This window comes from Vanacampus margaritifer, chromosome 1 (genome assembly GCF_051991255.1).
Source record: "Vanacampus margaritifer isolate UIUO_Vmar chromosome 1, RoL_Vmar_1.0, whole genome shotgun sequence".
Taxonomy (NCBI): Eukaryota; Metazoa; Chordata; class Actinopteri; order Syngnathiformes; family Syngnathidae; genus Vanacampus; species Vanacampus margaritifer.
In genome coordinates, this window is record NC_135432.1 from 21,732,551 (window position 1) to 21,746,315 (window position 13,765).

At 40.3% G+C, this 13,765-nt stretch overlaps 1 protein-coding gene across 2 annotated transcripts in view; it reads left to right on the plus strand.

Moving 5' to 3' along the window:
* Positions 1 to 4,816: 4,816 nt before the first annotated feature.
* Positions 4,817 to 13,765, plus strand: part of LOC144062141 (bone morphogenetic protein receptor type-2-like) — a 32,336-nt gene continuing 23,387 nt past the window's right edge. For both annotated transcript variants that reach the window (XM_077583159.1, XM_077583169.1), the window contains exon 1: positions 4,817 to 5,737. In XM_077583159.1, coding sequence (XP_077439285.1) covers positions 5,644 to 5,737 — 94 coding nt within the window. In that variant the 5' untranslated portion in view covers positions 4,817 to 5,643. The remainder of the gene's footprint in view (positions 5,738 to 13,765) is intronic.

The window sequence follows — 13,765 nt, forward strand, 5'->3', positions numbered from 1 at the left end:
TAATTGGTTAACAACCTATGTATTTTTGTCCATAAAGTTGTCTATGACAGTACAGTGGAGCATCAGAAAACAAATGTTGAAAATGCTTGAAAAATGCTGGATCTTTTCCAAGTCTAGTCGGTGTGAGAGAAATGTATTACGTAAATTAGCTGCACTGTTATCACAATCGGGCAAAATACGTAACGGCTCATTTACAGATACATTTTCTGAGTCAATAAATCAACTGTGTAGGGACTCAAAGATTGATAATGCTCAATTTTAGTGAGAGTACGTCCATATTTTGTTGTGCTAAAGTGCCAGGACTAATTTTCAGCTGTAAGAATATTTTAGTTTGCTTGTGCATTTTAGTACAGATATAACAAATAGCACGTTGACTATATGCAATGAATGAGGATTTCCACTCAACTCTTTGAAATTTAAGAGATAAATAGCAAGACAGCTTCCGTCATGTCAGGATTTTTACAGGGTACTTTGGGGTAGTACAGAAAATAAGCGTTTATGGATCAACAGTTGAATGGTTGAATTCTTTTAAGAAAGTTATACTCCACAAAAATATAAATGCAACACTTTTTTTTTTACTCCCATTTTTTATGGGATGAACTCAAAGATCTAAAACTTATTTTCTGAGAAAAATGGGAGCAAGAAGAAAAGAGTTGTGCTTATATTTCTGTTGAGTACAGATTACTGCTTTGACTGAGGGCCCCGTTCCATTTCCCATTGTGAGTCTAGTGCAAAGCGCGATCTAACTGGAATTTTGTTTATTTTGGTATTTTCGTAGACGCGCGTGCAGTTAGAAACCATTGTTTGCACCGCTGTGGGAGTGAACACAGCCGAATTGCTTCCTGGCTAGTGGAAGAGGCTCATTCCCTTTAAATTCAGAGCAGGTGAGGTGCGCGATCTATATGCTGGAGTCATAAATGGACTCACTGGAGTCCATGCAAGAGATCGATGCATACAAAGTATGTTTATAAGGAACTGCAAGAAGAGGCCCACTTATAGTTGATGTAAAGTTGGACTCTGTGAAGTAAACACTTCCACACTTTCTTTCATGTGTCTGTGTGTGTAAAGGCAGTAATGACACGTCTAAGGTGACTGACACTCATTGGATTGAAATCTGCAGATCATTCCTTCCAGTTATTTTGTATTCTGATCAGGCCAAATCCTCTGGAGTGGTGCTGTGCTCTGATAAATCAGCACACATACTTGGATTGTTGGTGTATTAGAGGCAGTTAGGAGGGGTATGGTCAAAAACACCAACCTAAAGAAAAGAAAACATTTAGACACTCACCTTTTTTTTTTTAAGTCACTCAAGAAGTGCAAATTACACCGCATCACTGAGCCAATGATCTGTCTTCAATCACTGATCACAATATTATGTCCAATTGCACAATCTAAAGAGATCCATTTTGGGAGCCTTACCCAAAAGTTCTGCCTTTAGAAATTGAATTACATTTAACAATTATTGCATCATACTAAAACGTGTTTTCAAAAAAGTCTCCCTTTTATGTACTGCAGCTAATCCATTGACTGCAGTTTTACATTATACTAGAAATACGGTTGTGCAGGTGTACCTCATAGATTGCCCGTTATTTGTAGATGATTTATCATTGGCTGGTTAAAAGTATTTATAATTGATGTATAGTATAAAGCCCAAAGAAATAGAGGAGAGGTTTAAAATAGCCTGAACATCTACCACAGATGTATCCATTATTGAATATGACCCTGAGATATAATCCTACATCAATTGTGCCAGTCATCACACACACACACACACACTGGTGCTGTGTTAAAAACAAAGCAATTTTGGATTGTTTTATTCTACATCTTTCTTCAGTGTTTATACTTGTAGCTATTAATATCATAGTGATATAAAAGTAAAACAAATGTAGTGCCAGCATATTGAGTATAAATAAAATGAGGTCATAAAACCACTTAAAATACAAAGCAAATTCTGATGAGTAAATGCATCAACATAAAATAAAAGTTTCTGCTTAATAGCCAATGCAGAATCACCAGGTACCCGACAAGAGAAGCGTCTCGGGCAGGGATCCCCAACATGGTGCCAACATGGTGAATTATAATCAGTACCCAAGGATTACTCAGGTGTTTCTGTCAAACCTCTTTTGTTGCAATGTACACCTGGGGAAGTGTGGTGGAAAGGCCAATGACGGGACCACCGACTAAACAAGTGTGTGTGTCAATTATTTCTAATTTCTTCTTTTAGTTCTGTGGTGGTGTATGTTTCAGTTACCTGGCAACTTCCTTGCCTCAAGTGGAGCTGAAGACATGCTGTTTCCATATTGTCTACTGACAAATTTTCCGATTACAGTATATCCAGAGGAAGGTGGGGGCTGCCCTGAGCAGAACAGACACAATTTAGATTTGAATCTGCGGCATGCATTGTTTTATAAAGTCATTGGGCTCCTTAGTTTCTACATCAGTTCCACAATGGACAGCAGTTTACTTCTTACATTGCTACCTGCTGGAATATTTAATAGATTTTAAAGTGAAAATACTGAATGTCTGTCTATCTATGAGCAAAAACTCCTAACATTAGCATTTATTTGAAATCTTATTATTGGTGCTCTTCTGTCACAGATCACTACTAACACTTTCCTCCATATGTTGTACAGTACTCTCTTATTTACCTCTCTTCCACACTTTCCATTGCACTGAACAATTGATCCTAAAGTACACTTAAACTTCTACATCTTCCACCACTACCATTGTAACCTGGCTATTACACTGGCCTCCATTTCATTCACACACATACTCGTTTTATTTGTGATTACGAACAGAACAGGTGATAGAAAATGAGATGGATAATTATCAGTGCTGAAATGTAATGTTGTACTGTAAGTGCACTGCAGATTTGCATTTTAAGTATGCAGCATTTGTGGTAGCTAACTCTCGGTTAGTTTTGTTTTGATATATGTATCTATTGAAGCGGGTGGGCCATCAGCAAGGTCTTCTCTGTAGGTCTATACCCTGACAGAAGAGCAGCCCTGCATTTACAAACAAAACTCTGTTTGTGAAATGTTATTTAAAACTTCCACACACCCTTAATACGGAGGTTTTGCTTCAAATCTATAGCTTTAGAAGTGGCTCTCTGTGCCATATTTTATCCCCACTGACTTATTGATTTATCCCCACACACTGGTTGAGCTGGATTAATTTTGAAATTGTTTTTTAAAGGAAATTGAAAAATCTTGCTGTGGAACCCCAAACAAGTTTTTGTCAACATTTTCAGGTCAGTGGTTACTCTACCACCCAAAGTACCCCAACATAACATAATTAATTAATTGAACCTTGATTTAAGTACAGTTTTATTTTATTTTCCTTTCAATTTAAACATAGTGTTAATTACAAACTGTGCATAATGTTACAGGGACTTACAGATGTGCCAATAAGTTTACATTCCATGCACATACTCATGTCCCCTGCCACCTCTGAAAATATCAAAACAATTGCCACAATATTTGGGATTTTATGGGCATTAGGCCTCACCATACAGTTGTACTTAGAAGTAAGTTTGAATACCCCTTGGGTATGTAAATTTACAAGCACAACTGTACATTCCCATTAGGGTTGTGCATCTCTCAAAAATCGACAAAAAGATGATCATTGAGATTCCCATTTGATACAGTGTGGATTGGTTGGCGAAGGTATGGCGCAATGAGTTTCTTGTTGTCGTTTTCATACAAATCGATTCGGTTCGATTTGATGCACTTGCATCGTTTGAATCCAAAATTAATTTCAGACTCAAAACATTTTTTGTTATATCCCTAATGAATATTAAATACAGGGTTCCATCACTTTTTGCGGGTGTTACGTTCCACACCGGCCTACCCATGATAGGTGAATTTCCATGAAGTAGAGGACGTTAATTAATTAATTTAGGCTATTCATTAAATGTATTTAGTTATTTTTGTACTACTGAGCCATAACCAAGCCACCACACAATTCACACCCTTCTAAAACACTTTACACTTGTTAACTTCATAAATATAATAAGAAAAAATAGCAGAATAAATAAAGCATACAGTAAATCATTTGATGGGTGGCGGGATAGTAATCTCTGAAAAACCCGCAAAATATCGAGATACAACCCAAGATAACCCCCGTAATGTATGAATTTGGACACAAATACAAATCTGCGATATAGTGAATCTGCTATAAGTGAACCACAAAGTAGCGAGGGATCACCCTACACCTTTTAGGAATAAAATATCTCTTTTTGATAAACACTTGGGCCTGTAGAAGAGAGCAGAAGTATTTCTAGTTGGTTGGTTACTTGTGTAAAAAGTTCCAGAACCAGTACTTTAACCAATCGGACTTCCACCAGTTTGCCTCAGGTGGGGGGCAGCAAGCTGGACCACAGTAGTCAGAAGTAGCTCACCTGCCTTGACTTGTAAGGAGCATACAGATGTCGGAAGCGAAGACTTAGTTCTCAAGGACTCTTTGCTCGTTTTCTTCCCAAATGTGTTGTATGTTCAAAAATATAGTCCCATTTGTTCCAGTGAAAGGAACTGTGAATGCTCCAGCATACCAAGAGATTTTGGTCAATTCCATGCTTCCAACTTTGTGGGAACAGCGCGGGGATACTAGTCCCTCCATGCTCAAACATGACGTGTCGGTGGGAATACTTTTGAGTCAGTTTGACAATTTAGTGTAGCTACTAGCAAGCTGTGGGGCCTGTAACCCTCGCTTCCAGGGTGTTGTGCGCACTGTCTGCGGCACAGTGGCGCTGCGGCACCCGGAATTGGCTCAGTTCGACCATACTGTACTCCTCCTCCCCCGCCCTCCCGACGCCAACCCACAGCAACAAGATACTGGAGACGAGCGGTCCAAACAAGCCTGCAAATAAATGAGGCGTTCCCATCCGCCCAGCCTGTCTGTCTGTCTGCCTACGGAGCTCCAAAGCGTCTAGAACAAGCGCAGTCGACCGCCCCGGGGAAGATCGGCTCCAGAGATATACGTTCCCCTGCGTCGCCGCTTGCAAGCTCTCGAGTGCTATTTTTTCGTGTGTGGAAAGGTAGAAAAGTGGCTGGGCTTGGAAGCATTCCTCTCTTTTAAGACCGATAAATGAGCTAGGACGCAGAAGAAGAGGACGGACTCGCTAGCTGTTGGCTAACGTCGGCGAGCTTCGATAGCATTTAGCCATCTATAGCCAAGCTAATTGGCTAACGTGTAATTACATGGGAACGTCCTGTTTGCAGAGGAGACGGTGGGCGAAATAATTAGGTGTACACCCGAGAATGGTGTATGGATAGTTAAATGGCACACGTGTCGTTTTAAGCGACATTTTTCGTCTTTAGCCAAGTTTTTACAGCAGGAGACTGGCGTCCAGTGGCTATCATGCCAGCTTGTAGAGATGGCTTGTTTTCGCAATTCCGTTTTATTTACGCCAAACAACTCAACCGCATAGCTTTTATGCAGGAATCAATCACGGGACGGCGTTAATTTGAGTTGCTTATTGCACAGCGAGCATCAAATGCATAGCTATATGCCAGGAACAGCATTTCGGCGAATCGAGCTGACCCCACGGCAGAAGGGAGACACATTTATGTGGTAACTGCAACAAGAAGAGGACCAGAAAGTACATCAAGTGTGTGGATAAGCTCCAAGTTAAAGACCAATTCGATGTGTAGGATCATGCCTGTGGGCCGAACTACAACGATGCAGTGTCTAGCGAAATTCGGCTTTTGCCTGGCTCTTCTCCTCACTCCGGTGGCTGGTAAGTAGCTAAAATGTGTGTAGATTATTGTCTTGTAAATATTTAATGTATTTACTGTACTGTACACCAAACACGTCACTCGATATCACTTAGCGTTGTTCCGGTTTTAAGTCTCCACTGTGCTCCTTTTCCTCAAATCCTCTCAAAATATCATCTTTCTGCCTGCCCCCATCTCTGTGATTTCTGTAGTGTTCTATGGAGCTCATCTCATTGTTGTCCAGTAGCCTTCACAGATAATTCATCTTGAGCACTCAAGCAAATACCCACGCTAGCTCTTTTTTTAATCGTTCTGTGTACAAAGGCCTGGAAAAACACTGCCAAACATACTGCAGGCCTTGTCTGCCAAGTTGTGCCCCAACCCCCCTTTTTCCAGACTCTGGGTTGAGGCCAGGCTTCTGTGAGACCTTGAGCATGATAAGATACTCGCTTGGGCTGCGCTGGGATGGAGGAACAATGTATGCAGGGAATGTGTGGGGAAGATATATATTTTTTTAAATGACAGAGTGATTCCATGCCTTGGATTTTGGTGGTGTACTGGAATTAATGGATTCATACTGTAAATCTATAAACCAAGACATTCTTAATTTTACACAGTGATTCCTGCATTTGGTATAATACAGAGAATAGAAAAAAATCTGCACCACTGTAGTTAATATTCTCACGACCGGTATATGGCTATCAGCACCATTTAAAATTTTAGGCAGTGTTTAATTATGTGTAAATACCCAGGAAATATTTACTGTGTAAGAATAAGACACATTAAGAGAATATCACATGTAGTATTTAAAATATCTGTGGAAAAACAAATGTACAAAAATGTTGTGTAACTTGTGTGTTCTCTATTAGGGATGCACCGGTAACACTTTTTTCAGACTGAGTATGACATCTTGACAACACTACCAGAATAAATCCCAAATTACAAAAAAGTATTCATTAAAACTGAGAATACGCATTTATAATAATAATGCACAGAAAGAAACAAACTAATTCACTTTCATTTCCAAAGTTTGACCGAACGTAGCACACGGCACAGCAAACCAGCATTAATTACACGACATATAAGGTGTGTGTGTGTGTGGGGGGGGGCAAAATACATACAGCAAAATTGACACACATGCACGAAGTTCCCTACAACACTGTTGTCATATCCACACAACACACAAACAGCTGCAAATTAGTTAAATGCGGGAAAAGTATGTTTGCATCAGCAAAATGTCCATTTAAAGGTGACACAGATCACAGTTTGAGCCATTAGCTGTCAACAAGAGATGTTATGACCACATTACACAGTAAAATACTAAACACAAACAAAATATGAACACATAATTATGAACTGTTCCGGACTGTAAAAGAATCACGACTCATCACACTGTGCATGCAGAGTGGGCAGCAGGCCTGGCAAAATTGTGATGGCAGATGCCTCCATCACCAGACATTGAGTTCATCATCTGTTTGGCGGAGCTGGAAGTCTTGTCATCCTTTTCCTTACAGTATCGATTCATAGATTGTCATGGCTCCTAACCAGAAGGTATTTGTCAGGCTGGTGATGTAGTATCAGTAGAACCTGCCTCTGTCTAAACAGTGTGTAAAGGCCGTGATGCGATTGCATTAAAACGCAGCCCATTTTTTCATGTTATACAGCAATCATCAATGCTCATGCTTGAGTTGTTTCCTTTCTTTGTAAGCACTGAATTCCTTTTGGGGTACTCCGAATAACAGAAGGGCAAATTTGAACAACGCTCAAACAATGAGGTTTTGAACGGAGTATGTGCTCGCCTCAGGAGGGAAAGCCTTATTAAAAGTATCAATACATGGTTTTATGAATCGATATTGGGCTATGAAAAGGAATATCGATTTGTTACCGATACATCTATATTTTAAACCCAGCCCTAAGTATCAAAGCCTACACTATTTGAGAATATTTACAAGAATACTGGTTTCGGTATGGGTGCATCCCTAAAACTAACTAAGGGTATCCCTCCTTGTGTACTTGCAGGTGGATGATTTGCTTCTCTGTGTGATTTGCAACCAAAATATACAGTGCAACAAAGTGTAGTTGATTGTAATTGGTATGAAAAATAAAAGTGAAGATCGTATCCGCAACTAACAGGCTAAGGTGCAATGTTGACGCACCAGCCTCCCACCATGATGGTAAATCAATGTAGTAATGTACATACTACATAGTATATCAAATGCAACTACATGTATTTGATGTTTGATATCACAGGCATACATTTTGTGAATATGTTTGCAGTTACCAACCTCATACATACTCAGTATTTCCTGCTTTGACTCATTTATATGAGCGCTGGTATTTCTATCATGATGTGTGCCCGCATCCAAAAATGGTTGTTTTGGGATTCAATATTTGGGTTCTATCACACAGTTTGTTTTGGCTTAGCTTTCCCTTCAAGCAAAAAATAATAATATTAAGGACATGAGTGAGGTATGTAAAGAGAGTTTGAGTAAAAAGCTGATAATATAAACCCAGTTTCCATATTAACAGTTGCTCATCATCATCGTCACGCATTATTGCTAATGTGACAGGCTGCTCTTGGGCATGTGCACCAGATGAAAAACAATCAAATTAACGTGGGCCGCATATCATATGCGATATGGCACAAAGGTCATACACCGAGTTTGCTGCCTTCAACAATGTTGGAAAGATCCCTCTGAACAATAACTACTGGAGTGCAATCACGGGTTTTCCTCCCTCAGCTAAGGCTTACATAAAAAAAAAATGTCCTAATATAAACGGCTACTGATACAAATCTGTGTGGGCTGTCTTAACTCATTTTGAATGGGTATTAATTTCCTTACGATAGTATAGCATATCTCAAATGAAACGCTCCAGTGAATTTGAATGGATCACAATTATACAAGCCTAATGATCAAAATATCAATCAGTTTGTGTCGCATTCTTGGCTTTTCAACGCCACAAGAGAAAAATAGGGATGGCACTTTTACTGCTGTCTTCTGGTATTAAAATTATCGCGATTTTTTTGGGGGTCTCACATCACATGTATGTATTTAAAGCACGGATGTACTCAAATGTTACGATTTTCACCCAAATAGCTAGACAGTAGCATTAAATACGGCTTGTCGGGGCATCCCGGCAGAGAAGGCCCAACGGATTCAAACTGCTGTGAGACGAACAAAGAGGAGAGAGTGCTGTAAAAGAAGTCAGATGGTTTACATACGTCATGTAATAAAGGCAAAGTGAAGAACAATTGTTGTCAAAAAAAGGCATGCTTTGAAGAGAAGGAGCTATCACACATTCAGAAGGACAATACTGTCCTGGATTTTTTAAATCACTCAAATGTTTTCTATGTAGGGCAGTGGTTTAAGGAATGCAGGTATATGGGCAGCTGGCGGCCCCCGCCCACACTGACCAATGAGAGAAGAGAGTTGAAGCCAGTGGTTTGTTTTGATGCATTCTAGCATCAGAGTTTTCATTATGAACATAAACCATATTTAACCAAACCATGCAAAAAGGAAAAGTGTTGGTGATTATATATAATAAATGCATTCATTCATCCACATATGAATGTCCTGCTACCGATCAGGTCGTGTGTACTTGACAAGCCGGGTAATAAAAACACTGCTTCGTCTCTCCTCTGCATCTCATACTGTAAGATTATACTTAACCCGTGGGCAGTATTTTATTTTGAAATGGCTTGGTCAGAACCAACAAAAAGCCAAAAAATGGTCACAATAACGCCTAGGGGGTAAATTATGTAATAGAAACAAGATTACAGATACAGTATCACAAGAAGGACCTAAGGCAGAGTTTCAACAACTGTCTTTGAAGAATAGCCTATCGGTACCAGCATGGATGACGGTTGGAGACGTACATAAGATGTAATAGGCTGTGTTCACACTTAATTGAATTGTCTGGTCCAGATAAAGCAGAAAATTGAGAATTCGTCCTGAATCTACCAAATATATATTTTATTTAGTGAGTTTAGTCTAATTTTATCTTTGGGTTATGCTTCAGCAGAGAATTGCTACTACTAAATGGTAATTGGCCGTTGACCTATCCATTATTAAAATTTTCCAGCAACAATCATTAGGCTGAAGTGTCAACAAAACAGATTTTCTTTCTTGCAACTCCACTGTCTACAACTTTGACTGACTGCATAATCCAACCATACAAGTGTACAGTATTGTTTAATTACAAAATTCTTCAATCAACACATCTTGCGACATTCAAACTGAACATTATTTTGTTTAATGAACACTTTTTGTTACTGTGGTTGTAATTTGCAGCGTTTCAGAAGTCTCTCATACATCGCCCCGTTTCTAACATTTCTACCCTTGGTATATTCAAATGAGGTAAAACACAAGAAGGGCTCAACACTGCACACTACAACCACAAAAAATATAGCGGTAAATTAACTTCTCTGGGGACGTCACCCAGAATTTTACAGCTCCAATAAGAGTAAAATAATTAGAATACTGTACAAACAAATGAAAACGGTGGCATTTTATGGTCATTGGATGTATTGATGTGCTAATTTAGCAAGTCAACATTGCACGCAAATCATGAAATACATTTTTCCTCTCATGCTTCAAATCTCAGCAAGAAACACAGCATAACCTAGTTCACAATTTTTCTCCACATACTGAATGGTGGACACACTGGTCGGATTGTCATTTGTAATTTTTGCGGTGTGGCTGCTAGAATTACACAGATTGAGAATGACTTTGACTCACTTAAAGCCTGGTTCACACAGCAGGAGAATTGGCCCGATTTGTTGGATTGTTTTGGCCCGACTTCGTTCCGTGTGCTGTGTGGCCCGAGGACAAACCACCCCGCAACCGGTTGACAGTAACGTGCAGCCAATCGGAAAGCGAACCGACGAGGAAGCCGGTGGGGAATCCAAAATCAAAACAGTCATGACGCAGCAGAAAGTCCATGCTTGCGCTATTACACTCCTTTTTTTATTTAATTGTATTTTTTATACACGCACACACAAACTACACAAATAAACGTGGTCTCTGGGTGGGACGCGAACCCACGCTGCCAGCACCGAGGGCAAGCGATGCCTCGCCGCCCAGAGCCCATTTACACTCCTTTAAACAACGTCTTTTCGGCTGAAAACCAGGAAGTGTCGCGACTGGTCCTGCATGTTTGTTGACTCTGAAGTCACTTTTAATCTTTTTTTTGCGAGGTTTTGCGAGACTTCCCGTCACATTCATGAATGAACTCGGCTCGTGTGTGTGGTGTGTTGATCGTGCAGTGTGGCTACACACCACACACGGTACGTTCAAAGATGTTATTTTTTTCTCTTCACGTGTGGTGTCTCTCAGAGTTTGGAAGTCGGCTGACAATTTTAAAATCTTGCCGTGTAAACCAGGCTTAAGTGTCAAGTGTCAAATTAATGTTCAAGAATTTGGTTCTGCCATTGCAGTCTTCTGCATAACTCTAGAATAAGTATACAGACATTAATTTTTTAAATTTATGTTATTTTACAACTATTGTCGTATATCTGGACCAAAGCAGAAATTTGTATTTTATTGCTGTGTTTGGATAGTTTGGATATTTGTGCATACAGTGGTGTAATTCAATTCATACATTTAAAATTTAAAATTGGTGATTGTTTCACAAAAAGCATCAAAATCATAAACATAAGATATCATCACCCGAAAACTCCACGTTCCCTATGCGTGCATTTGTTTGGAAATAGTTTCCGCGCGCGCTCCTTCACTCAGACCATTCACAGCACCACGGCAGAGCTGAGGAGGGCTATTAACTAGATCTTCAACAGGCTTACCTTAAATAGAATCCCACGCTGCATTGTTGCCAAAAGGTAGAATCCCGATGGATTCATAAGCCTTTAAATCCTTCTCTTCTGTTAAGAGTGTGTGTCTGAACACAAATTGACAAAATAGTAGAAAAGCAATGCTTTTTCTCAGGAATAAACAAGTGGAAGTTGTGGGACCACTAAAGCTGAAGAATGGCTGTAAACATGTACGCTAGCGTGTCGTTTAGCCGATGTTTCGTACTGTGCACTAGGAATAGGAGGTGTCGGTAGTCATTATTCCTAAAAGCAACCGGCAACATCTTTACGGGGGCGGGACCCCCCGTGCTGTATCAGCACCGCCACCTGGCAGTCGGGAGGGACGAAATAGAAACGTAATCTCATACTGGTGTTGACGGCGGCGGCGGCCACCGAGTGAAGCGAAAACAGCGCTGGAACATGCTTCGTCCCCTTCTCGTTCCCGAACGCATGGATGTACTCAGTTGTGGCCTATCCTGGAGCCTGTCGACTCCTGGCTGCTACCGATTGTTGGTTCGCCCGAAAAGCTTCGGCCTTGGTGCCCTATGCGTTTTGGATGCGGTGCCAACCTCCAGCTTCTGAAGGAGCTTCCTCGAAAGGGCCATGCACCCCTGCTGCTCCCACAAGGATCGCGCTGTTAAATGCGCGGTCATTGACAAACAAAACATTTATTTTGAGGGAGTTTTTCCTTTCCAACAACTTGGATTTCCTCTGCCTGGCGGAGACCTGGACTGTCGCTGGTGAGTTCACTGCTATGATTGAATTACTACCGCCTGGCTGTGCTTACTTGGACGCTCCGAGGACGTCGGGCCGAGGTGGAGGAAGGGTGACTTTTTAAAAAACAAAAAACAAATTTAAATGTAAACGATTTCTATATACCACATCGATCACAGCTATGAAGCCACCTTCTTTGAAATCGGCCAAACTGTCATTGTGCTGTGCTGTGTCATTTACCGACCTCCAAAATACAATAAGGTTTTTTTTTAAAGACTTTGCAAATCTTTTTGCTGAAATATGATCATATAATCTTTATGGTGGACTTTAATATTCACGTGTGCTGTCCTGAAAAACCATAAAGTTGAGTACTGTTTATCCGCTTTGTCACTTGCTCTTCTTGCCCCGTACCCTGATTTGCTAGATAACAGCCAATCACAGTGATCAAATGCCCCCGACGCCGATTCAACATGTCGAATTTGCTAACTGGCTAACGTGCTCTCAGCGAGACGGCGTGCACGTTGCTTTCGCGCAGCTGCGTAAACATGCACATTTGTGTTATTCATACCGGCTAGTAATGTCTAGAAACAATTACGGCATTTTCTCGCGCCTCTGATCATTGACCAATCAGAGACATTCATGGCAAAATAACGCTCGTAGGAGGGTTGCCGTTTACGGTAAAATAACCACTGCCTAAACAATCGCAGGGGGAAAACATTTTTCAACAATACACTTGCCTGCGATGTGCAAAGCATGACGTCACAAACAGGGTGCTTCGGTGAATTTGTTTTCCCTCGACAACACGAAGATCAACCACACAGGAAAAAATAATGGACTTTGCTGACTCATGCAATTTGCCACTGACTTCTGAAGCTTTGTGTTTTCTTTGTATTTGCTAAGTAAATGTGCTTTATGCGCTTTAAGCAGTTATGTTACAATTAGACCTTGCAGGGTAAACACTACCTGGCCTGTTTTTATTTCCATTTCATTCCATTATGATTGCTATATTTGCACCTTGTTTATATTTCAATTGTGGAATAAGGTGGCTTAAATATTGAGCTGCAATAAAAGTGCCGAAAATTCCGAAGTACCAATCACAAATATATTGTTCAGAAATTATCACCAATATTGTCAAAAATATCATCACCACAAATTTCTTTGAAATATTGAGATGTACTTTTTAGGCCATATCACCCACCCGTAGTAAGCCGATCCATCTGTCAAAAGAAAAACTTGAGCAATCATATCAGAACTCAGCCGTTTACTTTCCTTTAACTCGAGGGTAGGGAGTGCATTGCGAGTACGAATGCAGCCGGTATTTATCCGTCATATTGCATTTTTAAAGCTAAATTTATGAAGCTAAAGTAATAAGTCATAATTGCCTAATAACTGTGTAAATCCATAACCCCCCCAAAAAAAACAAGTCAAACTCTACTTCGCGGATTTCACTTATTGCGGGTAGTTTTTGGAATGCAACCCCTGCGATAAACGAGGGAACATTGTGTGTATTTTACTACATTTCAATATCGAT